Source organism: Amblyraja radiata, chromosome 2 (assembly GCF_010909765.2).
Source record: "Amblyraja radiata isolate CabotCenter1 chromosome 2, sAmbRad1.1.pri, whole genome shotgun sequence".
Taxonomy (NCBI): Eukaryota; Metazoa; Chordata; class Chondrichthyes; order Rajiformes; family Rajidae; genus Amblyraja; species Amblyraja radiata.
Genome location: NC_045957.1, coordinates 127,966,689 through 127,988,349, shown reverse-complemented (window position 1 = coordinate 127,988,349; position 21,661 = coordinate 127,966,689). Strand labels below are relative to the sequence as shown.

General features: G+C 41.0%; 1 protein-coding gene across 3 annotated transcripts in view; it reads left to right on the top strand.

The window, feature by feature from the left end:
- nebl (nebulette) overlaps window positions 1–21,661 on the top strand; it is a 308,612-nt gene that overhangs the window by 226,686 nt on the left and 60,265 nt on the right. The window contains exons 9-11 of one of the 3 annotated variants that reach the window (XM_033015397.1): window positions 12,267–12,368; window positions 12,493–12,597; window positions 18,813–18,926. The exons of the other annotated variants lie outside the window; for them this stretch is intronic. Coding sequence (XP_032871288.1) covers window positions 12,267–12,368; window positions 12,493–12,597; window positions 18,813–18,926 — 321 coding nt within the window. The remainder of the gene's footprint in view (window positions 1–12,266; window positions 12,369–12,492; window positions 12,598–18,812; window positions 18,927–21,661) is intronic. 3 annotated transcript variants of the gene reach the window in all.

The window sequence follows — 21,661 nt, the reverse complement described above, 5'->3', positions numbered from 1 at the left end:
GTAGTTTGCATTTATCTGAAAAGCTCTATAGGCAGACGAGATCTTGCTTTTGTATTTCATATGCAAGGCAGAACCTTTACCACCACAGCACTCATTGAGTATTGCACACAGATTGCGACAGGGACAAGGAGGTCTGATGAATAGATTATGTCATGAACATTGAACTTTAAGTTCAAAGGGTTGACGTGCCCAGAATCAATCAAAACAAAATGTTGCCGTCACCATTTTCTCATTAATACATCTGGATGAAGGTTTTTACTGTATTTTCTTCTGCTTGGCACTGGAACTAAGCAATCCAATATTATTATCTGGGGGGAAATATTGTTGGTGGAACAATTGTAGTCTTTTATTTTGTTTCTTAGATTTTTCGCCATTCGAGTTGCTTCGATATTCATTAAATTAGCTTTCAGTTTATTTTAATAAAGCCAGCTTTCGATCCTCCACAACGCAAGAAACCTGCAGTTGAGCGACAAATTCAATGCATGTTTGCAGCTGCTTCCATTGAGCAAATGTGATGTGGGCAAACAGGTCTTCTGTTGTTTTTCTCGATTATTCACAAATGGAAAATAGCAGACAGATTTCGCCATTGCAAACAAATCACAGTTGGTTTGTGCACTAGCTTGAAGAGTAACTTAAATGTAAAAATTAATTTCAAATGCTGAAAACCTGAAATAAAATGCTGGAAAAATTCCTGCAGATTAGGCAGCATTTCAGATCAAGGACCAATAATTAGAACCTGGAAACAGTTCTTTACATAGACTACATAATATTACACAGGTTGTACAAGATTAGCAATGCCTAATCGAGCAAGGCATAACCTGACTTTATCTGCTATAACAGGTAATCCAGATTGTTGTATCCCTCTGTTCTGCCTTCCCCAACCACCTCTGTTGCCTAAACTAACATTTTCCCAATCCCAGTTCTGATGCAGGGTCTCAGACCTGAAACTGTTTCACTATCTACAAGTAATGACTGCTGCTGAGTTTCTCCTGCATTTTTGTTTCTATTTCTATTTATTCTGTTTCCCATTTAGAGTTCGTAGTTAGCCATGCCTTGCTTGGATGTCAGATGTTGATAGCAATTTTTAAGATATATGCAATTGAATTAAATGTACAACATGAATAATTTGCCTGCTTATAGGTGGTGGAGAGAGTGGGTTCAGAATGTTCGGCAGCATTAGCGTGTTGTGGGTGCATGGAGGGTGGATAGGAAGGGATTAGGACTTTTACCACTGGCAAGGAAAGAAAGAAGTAAGTGAAAACTTTGTGGCACTGATATGGGATGTTCATGGAAACTGCCACTTGTGTGGTGTGACAGGCGGGATTGAAAACCAGGAGATCAGTTACGTGTTGGTGGTGAGGAGATGCAGTTTGATGGTTATGGGGTTTTCCTGGCATAACTACCCATGAGATCCCCAGAGTATCCTGGAGACATGGTCACAGGACCAAGATGTCAAATATTCTTGGCTATCTCCCAAATGAGCTTGGCACAAGTACTTATCTAATTTGAGAAAAAAGTAAATGGCCTGACGCAAAATGTTGTGTGGCCATTTCCCTCCACAGATGCTGCCTGACCTGCTGAATTCCATCAGCAGTTAATTTTTTTTAGTCATGATTGCTACATCTGCGGTTTCCTTGTGTTTCCAATAACCTAATGTGGTGCGTTCCTGTCTCAGGACAGAAATTGCTTAGTCGAAATTTTGAGTCATGGAAAGTGATGAGGAAATTTATACTTTTGTGCATCATGTATGGAAAAAAAATGATTTTCAATTAGATAGCGCTGAAAAAAGTAGTGTTGTGCAGTTGAATTTATAGAGAGCATGTACCATTATGTGCAGCTGACAAGAGGTGACTTGTATTCTGAGGGACCTTTAACTGTCACCCTTGAGCTGCAAATGTATTTAATTAAACATTATGTAGACCAATGTATATTTATCAATGGTAATTTCTCTCAGCTTCAGAGGAATATCATTCCATGATGTGGATGATGCTACATTTGTCAACAATAGTATTAATTCCACTACTTACTGTCATTTTTTTTCAAACAGAGGCATTGGGCAAAAAAATTGTGATTCTATGGAAAAAAACGAGAAGATAATGAGATAACATTTTAAAAACTAATTTTGGCCACGTGGTCTCCTATGCTACATTATTCTATGACTGAATTCTATGATCACATTGAATGGAGGTGCTGGCTCAAGGGGCTGAATGGTCTACTCCTGCACCTATTGTCTATTGTCTATTGAAATACTTGTCTTCAAAATGCCTATTGGGCTTTTTTTTCTATAAAATCTAATTGTGAGTGTAGACTCCTATTTGAAATCTGTATAATATAACTGTGGTAACATAAAAATGCTGTGCCATTACCAAAAACATTTTGAGCTGGATTTGGTTAATGTGAGGGTATAGGATTGCTGAGGAATCAGACTGACCATAGCTTGGATCTTATCTAACTGCAAATTTGTCATTAGTTTGAGTAAATAAAACGATCAAAACGAAAACCCAGATAAATAAGAGATAAATTTAGTTCCAATTTCTATTCTTTGAAAATATTCTTATTTTAACAACCGATAATTTTTGACTTAATACTTCTACCTAGCATGCCATCATATGGTGTCTAAAATGTAAGGCCTAATTAAAAATATTTGTATGAGTGGATTTCCACTGTCAACTTTTGCCTAATTGGACAGCTGTACAGCAAGTTTTATGCCTGTGCAATGAACCCTGCTAATACTTATACAGATTCCTATTGCTAATCATTTTGAAGTCAGAAAGCTATTGATTTCAGTTTTGAAACCTTTCTTTGTTTCACGAGAATTTTATATGTACAATGATGCTTTGTCTGTGGGGTGGGGGCAGGGTGGAGTTACTCATTTTGTTTTTAACAGGCATAGCTGTATCCTGGATTTTGGCCCTTTTTTTCTAAATTGATCTACCAAAGCAAATAGTTTTTGTTTAATTTATTATATTCTGTTATAACTTTAAATACATAATTTCACTTCAAATTAATACGTGAATATAAACTAAATTAAATAAATATTTCTTCAGACTTTAATATTTAAAACCCACTTTTGATTCGGTATATCTTTCGTAGGTTTTCTTATAGGCAAAAATATTTTCCCCAATATAACAGGAAATATATTATCTACAACTATTGTTTTACCTGAAATGCTTTTATTTATTAACATTGTCTTGAACAGCGAAGTTTTAATCATCTATATATTCCATTTCCTAACTGCATAAATATTTGAAGAAATATCACAATATGAGAGGCAATGAGGTTTATTCTGAAAATGAATACCAAATTTTAGTCAGTTATCAAAGGGTCCTATAACATGGAACCATGTACCTGTCCAAATGTTCTTTAGTTGTTGTCATTGCACCTGCCTAAACGACTTCATCTGGCAGCTCATTGGATATATCCATCTCCCGCTGTGCAAAAAAAAGTTGCCCTTCATGTTCCTATTAAATCTTTCCCATCTCATCTTAAACCAATACCTATAGTTTTTGATCTCACTATCTTGAGAGTGCAGTATCCTCCTGATACACTCATCAGATCACATCAAAATTACATTAAAGTAACCTATTATTATATTCCATATCCCCTGCAATAAAGGCTAACATTTCATTTATTTTCCGAGTTAAATGTTATTCTTCTGATGTTTCATGTGCGAGGATTCCTAGATTTTATTTTGTACCACAACATTTTGTAGTTTTGCTTCATTAAGAAATCCTTATATTTTCATTCTCATTCCAAAATAGATAGTCTAATATTTTGTCATTATAAACATTTGCCAACTTCGTGCCCACTTAAATAACGTATCTATAACCCTTTGCATATTAATTGTGTTTCCTCACAACATGGTAATACAACTATCTTCCATTCATTAACAAGATGCACAGTCTCTTCCCAGAGTAGGTGAATCGAGGACCAGAGGACATAGGTTTAAGGTGTAGGGGAAAAGATTTAATAATAATAATACACTTTATTGTCATTGTAAATACGTACAACGAAATTTCAGGCGCACTACCCGAGCGGAGCTCCAACGTATCAGATAAATAAATAACGCCAATGAAAACAGCAAGAAAAACGCCATCAGAATGTGCAATATTTCGCAGTATATTGTTATAGCAGTACAAAATATTGGCTATGGGGGGGATGTGTATTCAGTGCAGAGTTCAGAGTGGTGATGGCCTTGGGATAGAAACTGTTTGTTAATCTTGTGGTGTGTGATTTGATGGACCTGTAACGCTTTCCTGAGGGCAGAAGGGCAAACAAGTGATGTACGGGATGAAATGAGTCCTTTAGGATGTATGATGCCTTTTGCAGGCAACGAGAGCTATAGATCTCTTCCAGGGCAGGCAGGTATGTGTTGGTGATCTTTTGGGCTGTGTTGATGACTCTCTGCAGAACCTTCTTGTCAGCCACAGAACTGTTGCCATACCTCACCAGGATGCCATGTGTCAGGACACTCTCTATGGAGCAACGGTAGAATGACACTAGCAGCTGTTGTGGCAAGTTGACTTTCCTGAGTGATCTTAGGAAGTATGTTGTTATGCTATTGTAAAGCTGTTTAATAGGAATCTGAGGGATAGCTTTTTCACATAAAGGGTGGTGGGTGTATGGAACAAGCTGCCAGAGGAGGTAGTTGAAGCAAGGACTATCCCCACGTTTATCGAACAGTTAGACAGGTACATGGATAAGACAGGTTTGGAGGGATATGGACCAAACGAGGGCAGGTGGGACGTGTTGGCCGGTGTGGGCAAGTTGGGCCGAAGTGCCTGTTTACATGCTGCATCACTCTCTGACTCTATGACTAAGTTAATAATGTAGATCGCAAATAGTTGAGGTTTTAGCAATGATCCTGTGGTATCCCACTAGTTACTGAATGCCAATCAAAGGAAGAACTATTTATCCTGCCTCCCTGTTTTCTGTTGGATTGCCGCTTTCCTAAACAAATCAATATATTTCCCCCAGCCTGCACCTTGGTATCTATTTCAAAACTGACCTATTAATAAATCATGTTAGTTAAAAAAAACACACAACGTGCTGGAGTAACTCAGTGATCAGGCAGAATCTCTGGAGAACATGGATAGGCGACGTTTCATCTTGGGACCCTTCTTCAGGTTTAGTGAGAACCATTCTACCGATGGGTTTGTTTATCTTGTTGAAATCTCCTTCTGAATCAGATCTTGGAAGATTCATTTAAATCTTGACTTTCATTTCAATATGTTTTGAATTTTCATGATTTGATTCAGCACAGTTAGTACAAAGTCTGTATAGGTATACACCTTTCAACCTTGCATAAGTAAAAGCTAATCGCAAATGAAGGGACGGAGAAAATTCCCTATCATTAGGATTACGATAAACCGCGCCCACCACCATGTTGTTAAGTAGCGGTGAGAAAAAATAATACTTTGTCACAGGCTGGTGAAAATTGATAAAGACTAGGCAATGGCTGGCAGAAATATTTGAAATAAAATATGATGATAACTTGCCAACATAAAGTCGGAGAAGCTAGTGAAAGTATCACGATTTGAAGTGAAGTTGTTGCAGGTGCAATAATAGTGCAGATGTAGATTTTCAGCAAATTGGGGAATTTATGCCTGTCATTGTAGAAATTGAGATATTATTATCGTGCTTTAATTTGCCTTAAATGAAACTGCACAAACTTTACATTATTTATAGAGTAATTTTGATAGAGTAACGCAGAGTGGAAACAGACCCTTTGGCCTAACTCATCCATGATGACTGGCTATCGAACTGAGCCAATCCCACTTGCCTGTGCCTGGGACTTATCCCTTTACCATCCACGTAGGTCCAAGCGTCTTTAAAATGTTGTAATTCTACCCAGTTCCACCAATTAGCCAGAAAAATCAGCCTACCAGAGGACTGGGAGAAATTCAGAGTCCAGCAGAGGAGGACAAAGGGCTTAATTAGGAAAGGGAAAATAGATTATGAAAGAAAACTGGCAGGGAACATAAAAACGGACTGCAAAAGCTTTTATAGATATGTGAAGAGAAAAAGATTACTTAAAACAAATGTAGGTCCCTTGCAGTCAGAAACAGGTGAATTGATCTTGGGGAACAAGGACATGGCAGACCAATTGAATAACTACTTTGGTTCTGTCTTCACTAAGGAAGACATAAATAATCTGCCGGAAATAGCAGGGGACCGGGGGTCAAATGAGATGGAGGAACTGAGTGAAATCCAGGTTAGCCGAGAAGTGGTGTTAGGTAAATTGAATGGATTAAAGGCCGATAAATTCCCAGGGCCAGATAGGCTGCATCCCAGAGTACTTAAGGAAGTAGCCCCAGAAATAGTGAATGCATTAGTGATAATTTTTCAAAACTCTTTAGATTCTGGAGTAGTTTCTGAGGATTGGAGGGTAGCTAATGTAACCCCACTTTTTAAAAAGGGAGGGAGAGAGAAAACGGGGAATTACAGACCACGTCGGTAGTGGGGAAACTGCTAGAATCAGTTATTAAAGATGGGATAGCAGCACATTTGGAAAGTGGTGAAATCATTGGACAAAGTCAGCATAGATTTATGAAAGGTAAATCATGTCTGACGAATCTTATAGAATTTTTCGAGGATGTAACTAGTAGAGTGGATAAGGGAGAACCAGTGGATGTGTTATATCTGGACTTTCAGAAGGCTTTTGACAAGGTCCCACATAGGAGATTAGTATACAAACTTAAAGCACACGGTATTGGGGGTTCAGTATTGATGTGGATAGAGAACTGGCTGGCAGACAGGAAGCAAAGAGTAGGAGTAAACGGGTCCTTTTCAGAATGGCAGGCAGTGACTAGTGGGGTACTGCAAGGCTCAGTGCTGGGACCCCAGCTATTTACGATATATATTAATGATTTGGATGAGGGAATTGAATGCAACATCTCCAAATTTGCAGATGACACAAAGCTGGGGGGCAGTGTTAGCTGTGAGGAGGATGCTAGGAGGCTGCAAGGTGACTTGGATAGGCTGGGTGAGTGGGCAAATGCATGGCAGATGCAGTATATGTGGATAAATGTGAGGTTATCCACTTTGGTGGCAAAAACAGGAAAGTAGACTATTATCTGAATGGTGGCCGATTAGGAAAGGGGGAGATGCAACGAGACCTGGGTGTCATGGTACACCAGTCATTAAAAGTAGGCATGCAGGTGCAGCAGGCAGTGAAGAAGGCGAATGGTATGTTAGCATTCATAGCAAAAGGATTTGAGTATAGGAGCAGGGAGGTTCTACTGCAGTTGGACAGGGTCTTGGTGAGACCACACCTGGAGTATTGCGTACAGTTTTGGTCTCCTAATCTGAGGAAGGACATTCTTGCCATAGAGGGAGTACAGAGAAGGTTCACCAGACTGATTCCTGGGATGTCAGGACTTTCATATGAAGAATGACTGGATAGACTCGGTTTGTACTCGCTAGAAGTTAGAAGATTGAGGGGGGATCTTATAGAAACTTACAAAATTCTTAAGGGGTTGGACAGGCTAGATTCAGGAAGATTGTTCCCGATGTTGGGGAAGTCCAGAACAAGGGGTCACAGTTTAAGGATAAGGGGGAAATCTTTTAGGACCGAGATGGGGAAAACATTTTTCACACAGAGAGTGGTGAATCTCTGGAATTCTCTGCCACAGAAGGTAGTTGAGGCCAGTTCATTGGCTATATTTAAGAGGGAGTTAGATGTGGCCCTTGTGGCTAAAGGGATCAGGGGGTATGGAGAGAAGGCAGGTACAGGATACTGAGTTGGATGATCAGCCATGATCATATTGAATGGCGGTGCAGGCTCGAAGGGCCGAATGGCCTACTCCTGCACCTATTTTCTATGTCTATGTTTCTATTTCCTCTGGCAGATAGTTTCATATATGCACCACCTTCTGTGTGAAAAAGTTGTCCTTAGTGTCCCATTTAATTTGTCCACCTTCACCTTCAACCAATGGTCTACATATTGAACTCTATCTGTTGTTTCTTTGCTCAACCTAGACTCCTCCACCCTGGGGTAAAAAACGGACTAGTTGCCTTATCTCCCAGATTACTAGAGGACAGATTTAGGGAGACAGAGGAACAGAAATAAATTTGCATTAGGCTAGAAATAGTATTGGTTAGATTGATGGGACTGAAGGCTAATAAATCCTCAGGGCCTGATGGTCTGCATCCCAGGGTACTCCAGGAGGTGGCTCTAGAAATCGCGGACGCATTGGTGATAATTTTCCAATGTTATATAGATTCAGGATCAGTTCCTGTGTAATGGAGCATAGCTAATGATATCCTACTTTTCAAGAAAGGAAGTAGAGAGAAAATGGGAAATTACAGACCAGTTAGCCTGACATCAGTGTTGGGGAAGAAGCTGGAGTCATTTATTAAAGAAGTAATAATGGCGCATTTGGATAGCGGTAACAGGATTGATCCAAATCAGCATGGATTTATGAAGGGGAAATCCTGCTTGACTAATCTTCTGGATTTTTTTGAGGACGTGACAAGAAAAATGGATGAAGGAGTCAGTGGATGTAATGTATCTGGACTTTCAGAAAGCCTTTGATAAGACTTTCCACACAGGAGATTAGTGGGCAAAATTAGAGCACATGGTATTGGGCGTAGGGTAATAACATGGATAGAGAATTGGTTGGCAGACAGGAAACAGTCGGAATAAACAGGTCCCTGTCAGAATGGCAGGCAGCGGCGAGTGGAGTGCCACAAGGGCTCGGTGCTGGGGCCGCAACTATTTACAATATATATTAATGATTTAGATTTAACAGTAACACTAACAAAGTTGCAGATGACACAATGTTGGGTGGCAGTGTGAACTTCGAAGAGGATCCTAGGAGGTTGCAGGGTGACTTGGACATGTTGAGTCATTGGGCAGATGCAGTATAATGTACTGTAGATAATTGTGAAGTTACCCACTTTGGCGGCAAGAACAAGGAGGCAGATTATTATCTTAATGGTGTCAGATTAGGAAAGAGGGAATTGCAATGAGACCTGGGTGTCCTTGTACACCTGTTACTGAAAGTAAACATGCAGGTAAAGCAGGCAGTGAAGAAAGTTAGTGGCATAGAAACATAGAAATTAGGTGCAGGAGTAGGCCATTCGGCCCTTCGAGCCTGCACCGCCATTCAATATGATCATGGCTGATCATCCAACTCAGTATCCCGTACCTGCCTTCTCTCCATACCCTCTGATCCCCTTAGCCACAAGGGCCACATCTAACTCCCTCTTAAATATAGCCAATGAACTGGCCTCGACTACCCTCTGTGGCAGGGAGTTCCAGAGATTCACCACTCTCTGTGTGAAAAAAGTTCTTCTCATCTCGGTTTTAAAAGATTTCCCCCTTATCCTTAAGCTGTGACCCCTTGTCCTGGACTTCCCCAACATCGGGAGCAATCTTCCTGCATCTAGCCTGTCCAACCCCTTAAGAATTTTGTAAGTTTCTATAAGATCCCCTCTCAATCTCCTAAATTCTAGAGAGTATAAACCAAGTCTATCCAGTCTTTCTTCATAAGACAGTCCTGACATCCCAGGAATCAGTCTGGTGAACCTTCTCTGCACTCCCTCTATGGCAATAATGTCCTTCCTCAGATTTGGAGACCAAAACTGTACGCAATACTCCAGGTGTGGTTTCACCAAGACCCTGTACAACTGCAGTAGAACCTCCCTGCTCCTATACTCAAATCCTTTTGCTGTGAAAGCTAACATACCATTCGCTTTCTTCACTGCCTGCTGCACCTGCATGTCGGTCTTCATAACGAGAGGATTTGGGTATGGGAGTAAAGAGGTCCTTCTGCAGTTCTACAGGGCCCTGGTGAGACCTCATCTGGAGTAATGTGTGCAGTTTTGGTCTCCTAATTTGAGGAAGGACATCCTTGCTATTGAGGCAGTGCAGCCTATGTTCACAAGGTTAATCCCCGGGATGGCGGGACTGTCATATGAGGAAAAAATGGAAAGACTGGGCTTGTATTCACCAGAATTTAAAGGATGAGAGTAGATCTTATAGACACATATAAAATTATAAAAGGACTGTCCAGGGGCACAGTCTAAGAATAATGGGAAGGCCATTTAAAACTCAGATGCGAAAACACTTTTTCATCTAGAAAGTTGTGAGTTTGTGGAATTCTCTGCCACATAAGGAAGTAGAGGCCAATTCACTGGATTAATTTAAAAGAGAGTTTGATAGAGCTCTAGGGGCTAGCGAATCAAGTGATATGGGGAAAAGGCAGGCACAGGTTACTGATTGTGGATGATCAGCTATGATCACAACGAATGGTGGTGCACGCTCGAAGGGCCAAATGGCCTCCCCCTCACCTATTTTCTATGTTTCTATACCCTTCATGATTTTATAAACATCAGTAAGGTCACCCTTCAGCATCTTACGATCCAGGGGAAAAAGGACCCCGCCTCTTCTTACAACTCTGACCTTCCAGATCCGGCATCACTCTTGAAATTTCCACTGCACCCTTTCCTATAGCAGGATGACCAGAACAGTGCATAGTACTTTAAAAATATGGCTTTACCAATTGTATGTACAGCTATAGATGATGTCTGAATTCCTGAAGTCAATATTCTGACTGATGAGGGCAAGTGTGCCAAATGCCATCTTCACCATCCTGTCTCTCTATGACAACTTTCATGGAACTATGTACCTGTGGTCGCTCTTCTTCACCTTGCCCAGGGTCCTAACATTTACAGTGTAAGCCCTGCCCTGCTTATCTTACCAAAATGCTACACTAATTTGAGGAAGGACATTTTTGCTATTGAGGGAATGCAGCGTAGGTTTCCCGGGATGGCGGGACTGTCATATGCTGAGAGAATGGAGCGGCTGGGCTTGTACACTCTGGAGTTAAGAAGGATGAGAATGGATCTTATTGAAACATATAAGATTATTAAGGGTTTGGACACGCTAGAGGCAGGAAACATGTTTCCGATGTTGGAGGAGTCCAGAACCAGGGGCCATAGTTTAAGAATAAGGGGTAAGCCATTTAGAACGGAGATGAGGAAACACTTTTTCACACATAGTGGTGAGTCTCTGGAATTCTCTACCTCGGAAGGCGTTGGCCAGTTCTCTGGATACTTTCAAGAGAAAGCTAGATAGGGCTCTTAAAGATAGCGGAGTCAGGGGATTTGGGGAGAAGGCAGGAATGGGGTACTGGTTGGGGATGATCAGCCATGATCACATTGAATGGCGCTGCTGGCTCGAAGGGCCGAATGGCCTACTCCTGCTCCTATTGTCTATTTTCTACTTTGCATTATTGGAGTTAAACTCTATCTGCCAGCACATTGGCCCAATTAAATTGTGTTGTAATAGTACATAATATTCTTCACTGTCCACCATACACCAATTTTAGTGTCATCCACAAATCTACTAACCAAACCTACTAATGCTCACATCCAAATAATGAATGTAAATAATAAACACCAGGGACCCAGCATTGATCTATGTGGCACAGCACTTATTACAATCCTCCATTGTGAAAACAATTCTCTACTACCACCATGTCTTTCCTATCTTCTAGCCAACTTTGAATCCAGTTGACTAGCTTGGTCTGGAATCCCAAATTATCTAACATTCTAGAATGCCTACTAGGTGGTACCTTCTCGATGAACTGTTAAAGGCAATGTACGACAATGTATCCCTCAACTGCCTTCATCAATCATCTTCATTACATTTCCTAAAAACTCAATCAAATTGCTGAATTACAATTTCCCTTGCACAAAGGCACTTTATCAGTATATCATTAAGCAGTTTCTTTTGTCTGAAAGGATACATTGCTTTCTAATTTCTCTGATGCACTGAGATTTTTTGATGCTCTGTATCACTAATGTTGAAAATGGTTATATCATTTATATTACATAAGATGTTTTATACACCTTGTGCTCAGTAAGAATGCTTGATTAGTACGGGTGTCAGAGGTTACGGGGAGAAGGCAGGAGAATGGGGTTAGGAGGGAGAGATGGATCTGCCGTGATTGAATGGCGGAGTAGGCTTGATGGGCCGAATGACCTAATTCTGATCCTGTCACATATGGTCTTATGACGTAATGCAACCTAATGTAATATATACTTATGTGTACTTGAATTGTTCTTGGAAGATCTATGTGCAAATTACTCCTTTTGATTACATTTAAATATTTACATATTTCCAACAGTAATGCAGTAATTCACAAATATTGAATAACATATTAGCACTATACTTGTTAAAATCATATTTAAATTGTGCCTAATGCTGTATAAATTCCATTTTAGTCTGTATTAAGCAGTCATTTATTTTTCAACAGGTATTGTACAAGAAAGATGCAGATACTATTCACAGTTACACGGAGATCGTCGATAGACCAGATATTAAAAAAGCGACACAAACTACCAAGTTGGTTAGCAATGTAAGATATTGGTTTTGATCAATATTCAGATAGCTTACTCATTAGTTTTTTAGCTTACAAATCAGAAGAGGTTGCATTTACGTCTGAAGTGCTTTGTTAATGGAATGCTTTAAATATTTTTCAGTTTGCATATAAAAATAAAGCTAAAAGAGAGGCACATATGAAAACATCTGCTATTGGTAGACCGGACATTGAACATGCCAAGGAGGTTTCCAAAATTACCAGCCAAGTAAGTCTTTTTAGCAAAATATTTCTGATGGAAAACGCACAATTGTTCATTTTATTGTGTAGCTACTGTGTAGTTTATCAGATATAAGAACTCTTAACCTCCTGCGACACAACTTGTTTGAACCTGAGCAATTTTCTTCATCTATTGATAGCTACACATTTTATAATATTTAAGTTATCTTTAAAAATAAAACACCAAGTGCTGGAGTAATCCATTGAGTCAGACAGCATCTCTGGAGGACATGGATAGGTGACGTTTCAGCTTGGAACCTGTCTTCAGACTGATTAGGGGAGAGAAAACTGGAAAAGAAATGGGGTCAGGACAAAGTCCGACGAGTGATAGGTGAATACAGATGAGGGGAATTTGGTTGGATACTACTAGTACATTTTTGCATTTAGGAAAATAACTTTTCAGTCAAATTTAATTATTATGAATAACACATGAGGGAAGTTTATATAAATAATTTTCTCATCAAAAGTGTGATGAAGTAAACTTTATTATTGTCATGTGTACCAAGGTACAGTGAAAAACGTTGTTTTGCATGCTATTCAAACAGCATATATTACTATACGTAAATACAATTGTCAAACTCGCACAATAGATAGAGCAAAAGGGAAGAAACAGACTGCTGAATACAGTTCAAAGCATTGTAATACTCCAGTCCTATAGACAAAGTCCAATGCCCACAAAGAGGTAGAGGCAAATCAGTCAGTATCCTAGCTTATGGGAGGACCATTCAGAAACCCAATAACAGAAGAGGTAGCGTTTCCTGGACGGGAGCAGAGAGAAGGAGGAATGACTGGGTAGGGAATGGCTTAAGGAGAGAGATTTTCTTTAAGAACAATATTGATTTGAATAAGGTCATAATGATACAAGTAGAATTTGGCCATTGGGCCCATCGTCTACTCCGCCATGGTAGTGGGATCGCCATGTCGTTATAAGTCGATGTAGCCTTTGGTAATCTCCTTTGCTGATCGGGCATTTTAATTGGCTCATTGGTGGAAAAAAAAACGTAAGCACGAGTTTTAAGTACCAAGGAAAACCGACCGGTGATGTTAAATGCCCGCTAAACTTCACAACTGTGTATCTCTGGCTTATTAAAAGTTGTCTGGCTTCTCATAAGTGTCTCCACCCTTTCTCTCCCCTTCTCTCCCCCTTCTCTCCCCCTTCTCTCCCCCTTCTCTCCCCCTTCTCTCCCCCTTCTCTCCCTGTCTCTCCCCTTCCCTCCCCTCCCCTTCCCTCCCCTTCCCTCCCGTCTCTCCCCTTCCGCTCTTTTATGTGTGTGTGTGTGTGTGTGTTGCCTCCACCACTTCCACTGGAAGCTCATTCCACACAGCCACCACTCTCTGAGTAAAGAAGTTCCCCCTCATGTCACCCCTAAACTTCTGTCCCTTAATTCTGAAGTCATGTCCTCTTGTTTGAATCTTGAATATTCTCAATGGGAAAAGCTTGTCCACGTCAACTCTGTCTATCCCTCTCATCATTTTAAAGACCTCTATCAAGTCCCTCCTTAACCTTCTGCGCTCCAGAGAATAAGACCTAACTTATTCGACCTTTCTCTGTAACTTAGTTGCTGAAACCCAGGCAACATTCTAGTAAATCTCCTCTGTACTCTCTCTATTTTGTTGACATCCTTCCTATAATTGGGCGACCAAAATTGTACACCATACTCCAGAATTGGTCTCACCAATGCCTTGTACAATTTTAACATTACTTCCCAACTTCTATACTCAATGCTCTGATTTATAAAGGCTAGCATACCAAAAGCTTTCTTTACCACCCTATCTACATGAGATTCCACCTTCAGGGAACTATGCACAGTTATTCCTGGATCCCTCTGTTCAACTGCATTCCTCAATTCGCTACCATTTACCATGTACGTCCTATTTTGATTTGTCTTGCCAAGATGTAGCACCTCACACTTATCAGCATTAAACTCCATCTGCCATCTTTCAGCCCACTCTTCCAAATGGCCTAAATCTCTCTGTAGACTTTGGAAAACTACTTCATTATCCACAACACCACCTATCTTAGAATCATCTGCATACTTACTAATCCAATTTACCACACCTGATACCACACCATGATAATGAATATTACAATTGAACTGACTCATGCAGCTTCTGCAAAACAATTTAGAGGATGCTGTTAGCTGTTTTTATGAGGATTGAGGCAAGATTTATTTTTGTGCTTGAGATAGTCTATTGAATACATACGAATCTATTCGATAAAAGGAAAGATAAACTGTTGATATCCTTATGAATATAACTTCTGCAAGTGAATAAATTAGTTATGAATGTAGCAAGTCAAAGCTGAAGTAGAGATTCAAGCGACTGCAGATGCTGGAAATTTGAGCAAAAAACAAAAGCTGTAGTAGACTTTTTGGTCTCCAGTGATTTCTCTGCCATTCAAAAGATTAAGGTTGATATCTTGCCACCGTGCCATTTTAATGCACTAGCCCAATATTCAATTTTACTGCACTACACCAATATTCAATTTTCCCATCAAATATCTGGAAATCTTTGTCTTCATTAACTTAGTCTGACTTTTATCACTTTTCTGTTTTCACTATATTCCTCTTCCTGGAATATAGATATATTTGGAGATAAAAAACAAATAAGCAGGTTGAATAGAGAGAACAATATTGTGGAAAATCAATGATCTTTTATCAGAATTGATTAGTTTTCAGTTTAATTTAGTTTTGTTTAGAGATGCAGCGTGGAAACAGATTCTTCAACCCTCCGAGTCCGCGCTGACCAACAATCAGCCACACACTAGTTAGACCAGTTTCGCATCCTACACAATAGGGGGAATTTACCGAGGCAAATTCACCTATAAACCTGCACGTCTTTGGAATGAGGGAGGAAACCAGAGCACCTGGTGAAAATCCAAAACATACAAACTCTGTGCAGTCAGTACCCATAGTCAGTATCAGACCCGGGTCTCTGACACTGTAAGCTAGCAACTCTACTGCTGCACCAGTGGGTCACTCTGTTAAGTTATGCATTCAGTGATATGTAAAAGAGCCAGATCTGAATAGCAATTTGAATGAGGATATTTTAGGTGAATTGCCTCAAAATACCACTAAATGGCAATATGTTTCCTGGCAATTCAACATTTATGGAATTTAGATCAAATATTCACATCAAATCTGAATCTAAAGGTATTGATCAAAATTATATTTGTTTCTATCTTCTATGTTTCATCTTATCACTTTAACTTATAACTTCAATTTATGTCATGTTTTGAGAACAATCTGCCAGATGTTAACCACTTAATGAGATAATGCCAGAAACACACAATTACAATGGTATTCTGAATAATTTCATGAGTTACTGTAACAATACAGTGATTCATCAATTACATTTATTGTTGATTTATCTCTACTTTCACAAAAAGTTCACTCAGGTTTATATGATGTAAATTCAACATTTTTCTAGTCGATAATATTCCCATTTAGATTAGGAGTGGGATCTTGCCTTCGTTTTGCAATTTTTTAAGAAATGAGACACATGAGCTCCCTAGAAGTGCCCTGATACTAAAAAGTGACAGGGAACAATGGACCTGGTGACAAAGTGGGATTATGGATTAGAGATGGAGGTGACGTACCATTCTGAGCTTCTGCACCAATAGTCACGCTTACATGACTTAGTAACAAGGCATGCAGCACAAATCTACCCACTGTAGTTGGACCACTGTACTGGGATGGTTCATAACAGAAATTGGTGCTGGGGTGGATTCTGGTAATCCCAGTGCAGCAGTGCCTAAACTCACCACTCACCCATCTACATGCGCCCGCACGGCTAACGGGTTGCCCTTGTGACGCCAGAGATCCCTGTTGTGACGCGAGTCACGGCAACCTTCCCCAACTTCACAGGCAAGTGGAAGTCAAATGGCAATAACTTGTGAAATATAAGATCAATGTGAACGCATCTCACTCTCCCTCTTCAGTTCTCTATTCCTCTCCTCCATTATCCTCCCTCTCCCCACCCTCCACCAACCCTCTCTGCTTCCTCCCCTCAACCCCTCCCTCCCCTCCTCCCTCTTCCCCCTCCCCTCCTCCATTACCTCGCCATCCCTCTTCCGAGCCCTATCCTCCTCCATTCCCCCTCATCCCCCAGCACTCCCTCCCCCTCCTCTTCACCCTCCCTCTTCTTTCTCCTCTCCTCCTTCCCTCCCTCACCTCTCCCTCCCTCTCCATTCCCCTACCCTCAGTCACTCCCTCCCTCCCTCCCTCCATAACCCCTACCCCCTCCCTCCTCCCCTCCCCCTATCCGCCTGCTCCCCCCCTATCCCACCCCCCACTCCCTCCTCACCTCCCCCCACTCCCTCCTCACCTCCCCCACTGCCCTCCTCTCCCTCTATCCCCCACTCCCTACCTCCCACACTCCCCCTCTCCTCTCCCTCTATACCCCCTCCTCCCCCACTCTCCCTCCCTCACTCCCACCTCTCCCTCTATCCCCCTGCTCCCCCACTCCTCACCTCTCCCCTCTCCCACTCCCCCACAATGAAAATCACAATGTTTTAAAAAAAATGATATTCGGGATCCCATTGTGACGACTTTGTGACGTTGAACGGAGCTGACGGACAGGGCAAGTGGAAAGGTGTGCTCAAGCGGCGCATTTGGATATCAGTAACAGGATCAGCCCAAGTCAGCATGGATTTACGAAGGGGAAAGCTCTTCACATAATCTTCTGGAATTGTTTGTGGATGTAACAAGTAAAATGGACAAGGGAGAGCCAGTGGATGTAGTGTACCTGGACTTACAGAAAGCCATTGATAAGGTCCCACACAGGAGATTAATGGGCAAAATTAGAGCACATGGTATTGGGGGTGGGGTATTGACATGGATATAAAATTGGTTGGCAGACAGGAAACAAAGAGTAGGGATTAACTGGTCCCTTTCAGAATGGCAGGTAGTGACTAGTGGGGTGCCGCAAGGCTCGGTGATGGGACCACAACTATTTACATTATACATTAATGATTTAGATGAAGGAATTAAAAGTAACATTAGCAAATTTGCAGGTGACACAAAGCTGGTTGGCAGTGTGAACTGTGAAGAGGATGCTATCAGGATGCAGAGTGACTTGGACAGGTTGGGGGAGTGGGCAGATGCATGGCAGATGCAGTATAATGTGGATAAATGTGAGGTTATCCACTTTGGAGGCAAGAATGGGAAAGCAGATTATTATCTGAATGGTGTCCGGTTAGGAAAAGGGGAAGTACAACGAGACCTGAGTGACCTAGTACATCAGTCATTGAAAGTAACCACACAGGTACAACAGGCCGTTAAGAAAGCTAATGGCACGTTGGCCTTCATAAAGAGAGGAGTTAATTATAGGAGCAAAGAGTTCCTTCTGCAGTTGTACAGAGCCCTGGTGAGACCACACCTGGAGTATTGTATGCAGTTTTCGTCTCCTAATTTGAGGAAGGACATTCTTGCTATTGAGGGAGTGCAGCAATTGAGGTTCACGAGATTAATTCCCGGGATGGCGGGACTGTCATATGATGAAAGAATGGAGTGACTGGGCTTGCATTCAATGGAATTTAGAAGGATGAGTGGATATCTTATAGAAACAAGAAATTATTAAGGGATTGGACACGCTAAATGCAGGAAACCTGTTCCCGATTTTGGGGGAGTCCATAACCGGGGGCCATAACTTAAGAATAAGGGGTAGGCCATTTAGAACTGAGATGAGTAAAGACTTTTTCACACAGAGAGTTGTGAATTTGTGGAATTCTCTGCCTCAGACAGCAGTCAGTGGAGGCTGATTCACTGGATGCATTCAAAAGAGAGTTAGATAGAGTTCTTAGGGCTAGTGGAATCAAGGGGTATGAGGAGAAGGCAGAAATGGGGTACTGATTGTGTATGATCAGCCATGATCACATTGAATGATGGTGCTGGCTCGAAGGGCCGAATGACATGTCCCTGCACCTATTGTCTATGTATTTATGTATCTGAAAGGAACTGCAGTTGCTGGTTTGATTGATGTCACTGCTTTTGGAAAAATTGCTTTTGTGTAGGTTTTGCATGCCATTCAGATGCCCATTTTATGCTACGTGTGCTGCTAAATGCTTCTGCTCATTTGCTTTGGGCAACAAAATATGTATGCTGTGTTCTATTTAAATTTCCATGTCTTGGTTTTGCATTTTTGACAGTTAGATTTGATCAGAATGGTGTAGGATTTACATTGTCATTATTATTTTTGTTCCAGGTTAACTATAAAGATAAATTTAATAAAGAGATCAAAGGAAGGAGGCATCAATTCAATCCCCAGGAGAGTGTTTCCTTCAAACAATTGCAGGCAGCATCTGTTCTTGCAAGTAATGTAAGCAGACTTTGGATCAAATAATTAAGTAACTTTGCTCAGCAATAATTGGTAACTTTCATATTCACTTGTGCCTCTCTATTGATTTAGACACAAAATGCTGGAGTAACTCAGCGGGACAGGTAGCATCTCTGGAGAGAAGGAGCGGATGATGTTTCGGGTCTTAATGTCACCCATTCCTTATATCCAGAAATGCTGCCTGTTCCGCGGAGTTACTCCAGCATTTTGTGTCTATCTTCAGTGTAAACCAGCATCTACAGTTCCTTCCTCCACCTTTTTCGTGATTGAAGGGCAGCGCGGTGGTGCAGCAGTAAAGTTGCTGCCTTGCAGCGCAGTGCCAGATACCCGGGTTCGATCCCGACTACGGGTGCTCTCTGTACAGAGTTTGTACGTTCTCCCCGTCACATTTCACACGTTTATTTATATAGCACATTTAAAAAACAACTCTCGTTGGCCAAAGTGCTTGACATTTGTTATAAGAATAGTATAAACAAACAAACTACATACATATATACATATAACCCTTGCTCAGTGGACGTCAGGAAAGGCTTGGGAGTATAGATAAGATTTTAGTCTTGACTTAAAGGAGTCGATGGAGGGGGCAGTTCTGATGGGAAGGGGGATGTTGTTCCACAGTCTAGGAGCTGCAACCGCAAAGGCGCGGTCGCCCCTAAGCTTATGCCTAGACCGTGACCACGTGGATTTTCTCTGAGATTTTCGGTTTCCTCCCACACTCCAAAAACGTGCAGATTTTGTCGGTCAATTGGCTGGTATAAGTGTAAGTCCCTAATGCGTGTAGGATAGTGTTAGTGTTTGGGGATCGCTGATCAGTGCGGACTCGGTGGGCCGAAGGGTCTGTTTCCGTGCTGTATCTCTAAACTAAACTAAACTAAAAATTACTCTTTACGGCTGAATTTTGTTCTACGGTTCAGGAACAGTACACTAATGTGGGAGTGCTAATTTAAAGACGAAACGTGAATTTATTGACTGCTATCTCTTGCTGGATTCTGCATAGAGTTAACAGCAAAGCATAAATTTGCCGAATTGCCTGGCTGAGAAGGAGAGATCCTCTCAGTAGAATTTAAGTCATTGTCTCTTCTAATTGAATATTTGACAATCTGTAAACAAAACTTCTGAAATGTCTCAAGCTTCAGGCTCTCATAATTGATAGGAATATAGAATTAGGCCATTCGGCCCATCAAGTCCACTCCTCCATTCAATCATGGCTGATCTATCTCTCCCTCCAAACCCCATTCATTCTCCTGCCTTCTCCCTATAACCTCTGAGACCTGCACTAATCAAAAATCTATCTATCCCTGCCTTAAAAATATCCACTGACTATAGGCTTCTGTGGCAAATAATTCCACAGATTTATCACCCTCTGACTAAATAAATTCTCCTCATCCCCTTCCAAAAACAACATCATTTAATTCCGAGGGTCTGAATATTTGACAGTAATAAAACAACATTGCTGACTGCCGTTCAGTGGAGTTCCATTTCATACTCACCATGTTAACCACTATTTAGTGGGCTCTGTTTGACCAAAGAAAGATCCAAGTACTCTTGGGATCCTCTTCAAAGTTCAGTGATACAACTGATTTGAAAGGAAAAGATTTATTCTGATGTGTGTGTACCAGAAACCCAAGATATTGTTTTATTAATCTCTACAAATGTCTCTCTAATATTTGAATTGTCCCAGAAAAAACAATTGGCCTTCATTTCTTGCCACTCTGCAAGATTTCTGGAGATACCCTGCCTCGCAATTGTCATTGCCTAGCCTTTTCTTGGTGTGTTCTTTGTATTTTATTGTAATTAATTTATTAGCCAAGTACGTAAAAACATACAAGGAATTTGATTAGCCATACAGTCATACCAAAAAAGCAACAAAACACATAACTACATTAAAGTTAACATAAACATCCCCAACAGCGGCTCCCCCACATTTTTCACTGTGATGGGATAAAGCCTTATCTTCTTTCCTCCTTATTCTCCCGTGGACGGGGCAGTGAAACCATCCGCAGTCGGGGCTATCGAAGCTCCCGCGATTGGGGCGGTTGAAGCACCTGTGGCCTGGAGCACCCGAAGTCGGTCCCCTAACCAAGGGAACGCGAGCTCCACGATGTTTAGTCCGCAGGCTCCCACGGTTGGAGCTCCCAAAGTCGATCCCTGACAAAGGGATCGCGAGCTCCACGATGGTAAATCTGCAGGCTTGTGTGGTTGGAGCTCCCCAAGTCGATCCACGATGTTTGGCCGCAGTGCGGACAGAGATACGATACGGAAAAAGTTGCATCTCCGTCGGGGAAAGAGATTTTAAAAAAGTTTCCCCCACCCCCCACATAATACAAAACTAAAGATACACTAAAACATACATTTAACAACAGAATAAAATCAACAAAAGTTTATAAGGACGAGACAGACTCTGCCATCGTACGGCTCCACCGGTTAAGAATTTCCATTCAACAACATGTTGGATTACAAATGCACAAAGTGTTTTATTCTGAATTTAGAAGCTACTCTCTAAATTTTGACAAAACTGTATATTTCAGTAGATTTTGGAAAATGATGTACTAAAGGAAGCTAGAGTTTGAAATTCTAATAAAAATCTGTAAAATTATGGAAATGTGCAGCAGTCATTTGACATCAGAAAATTGAAATTATTGATTAATGATTTCAACGAAGACCCCTTCTTGGTTTGAAACTTCCTTGCTTCAATGTTTCTTGGTTTTATTTAGCAA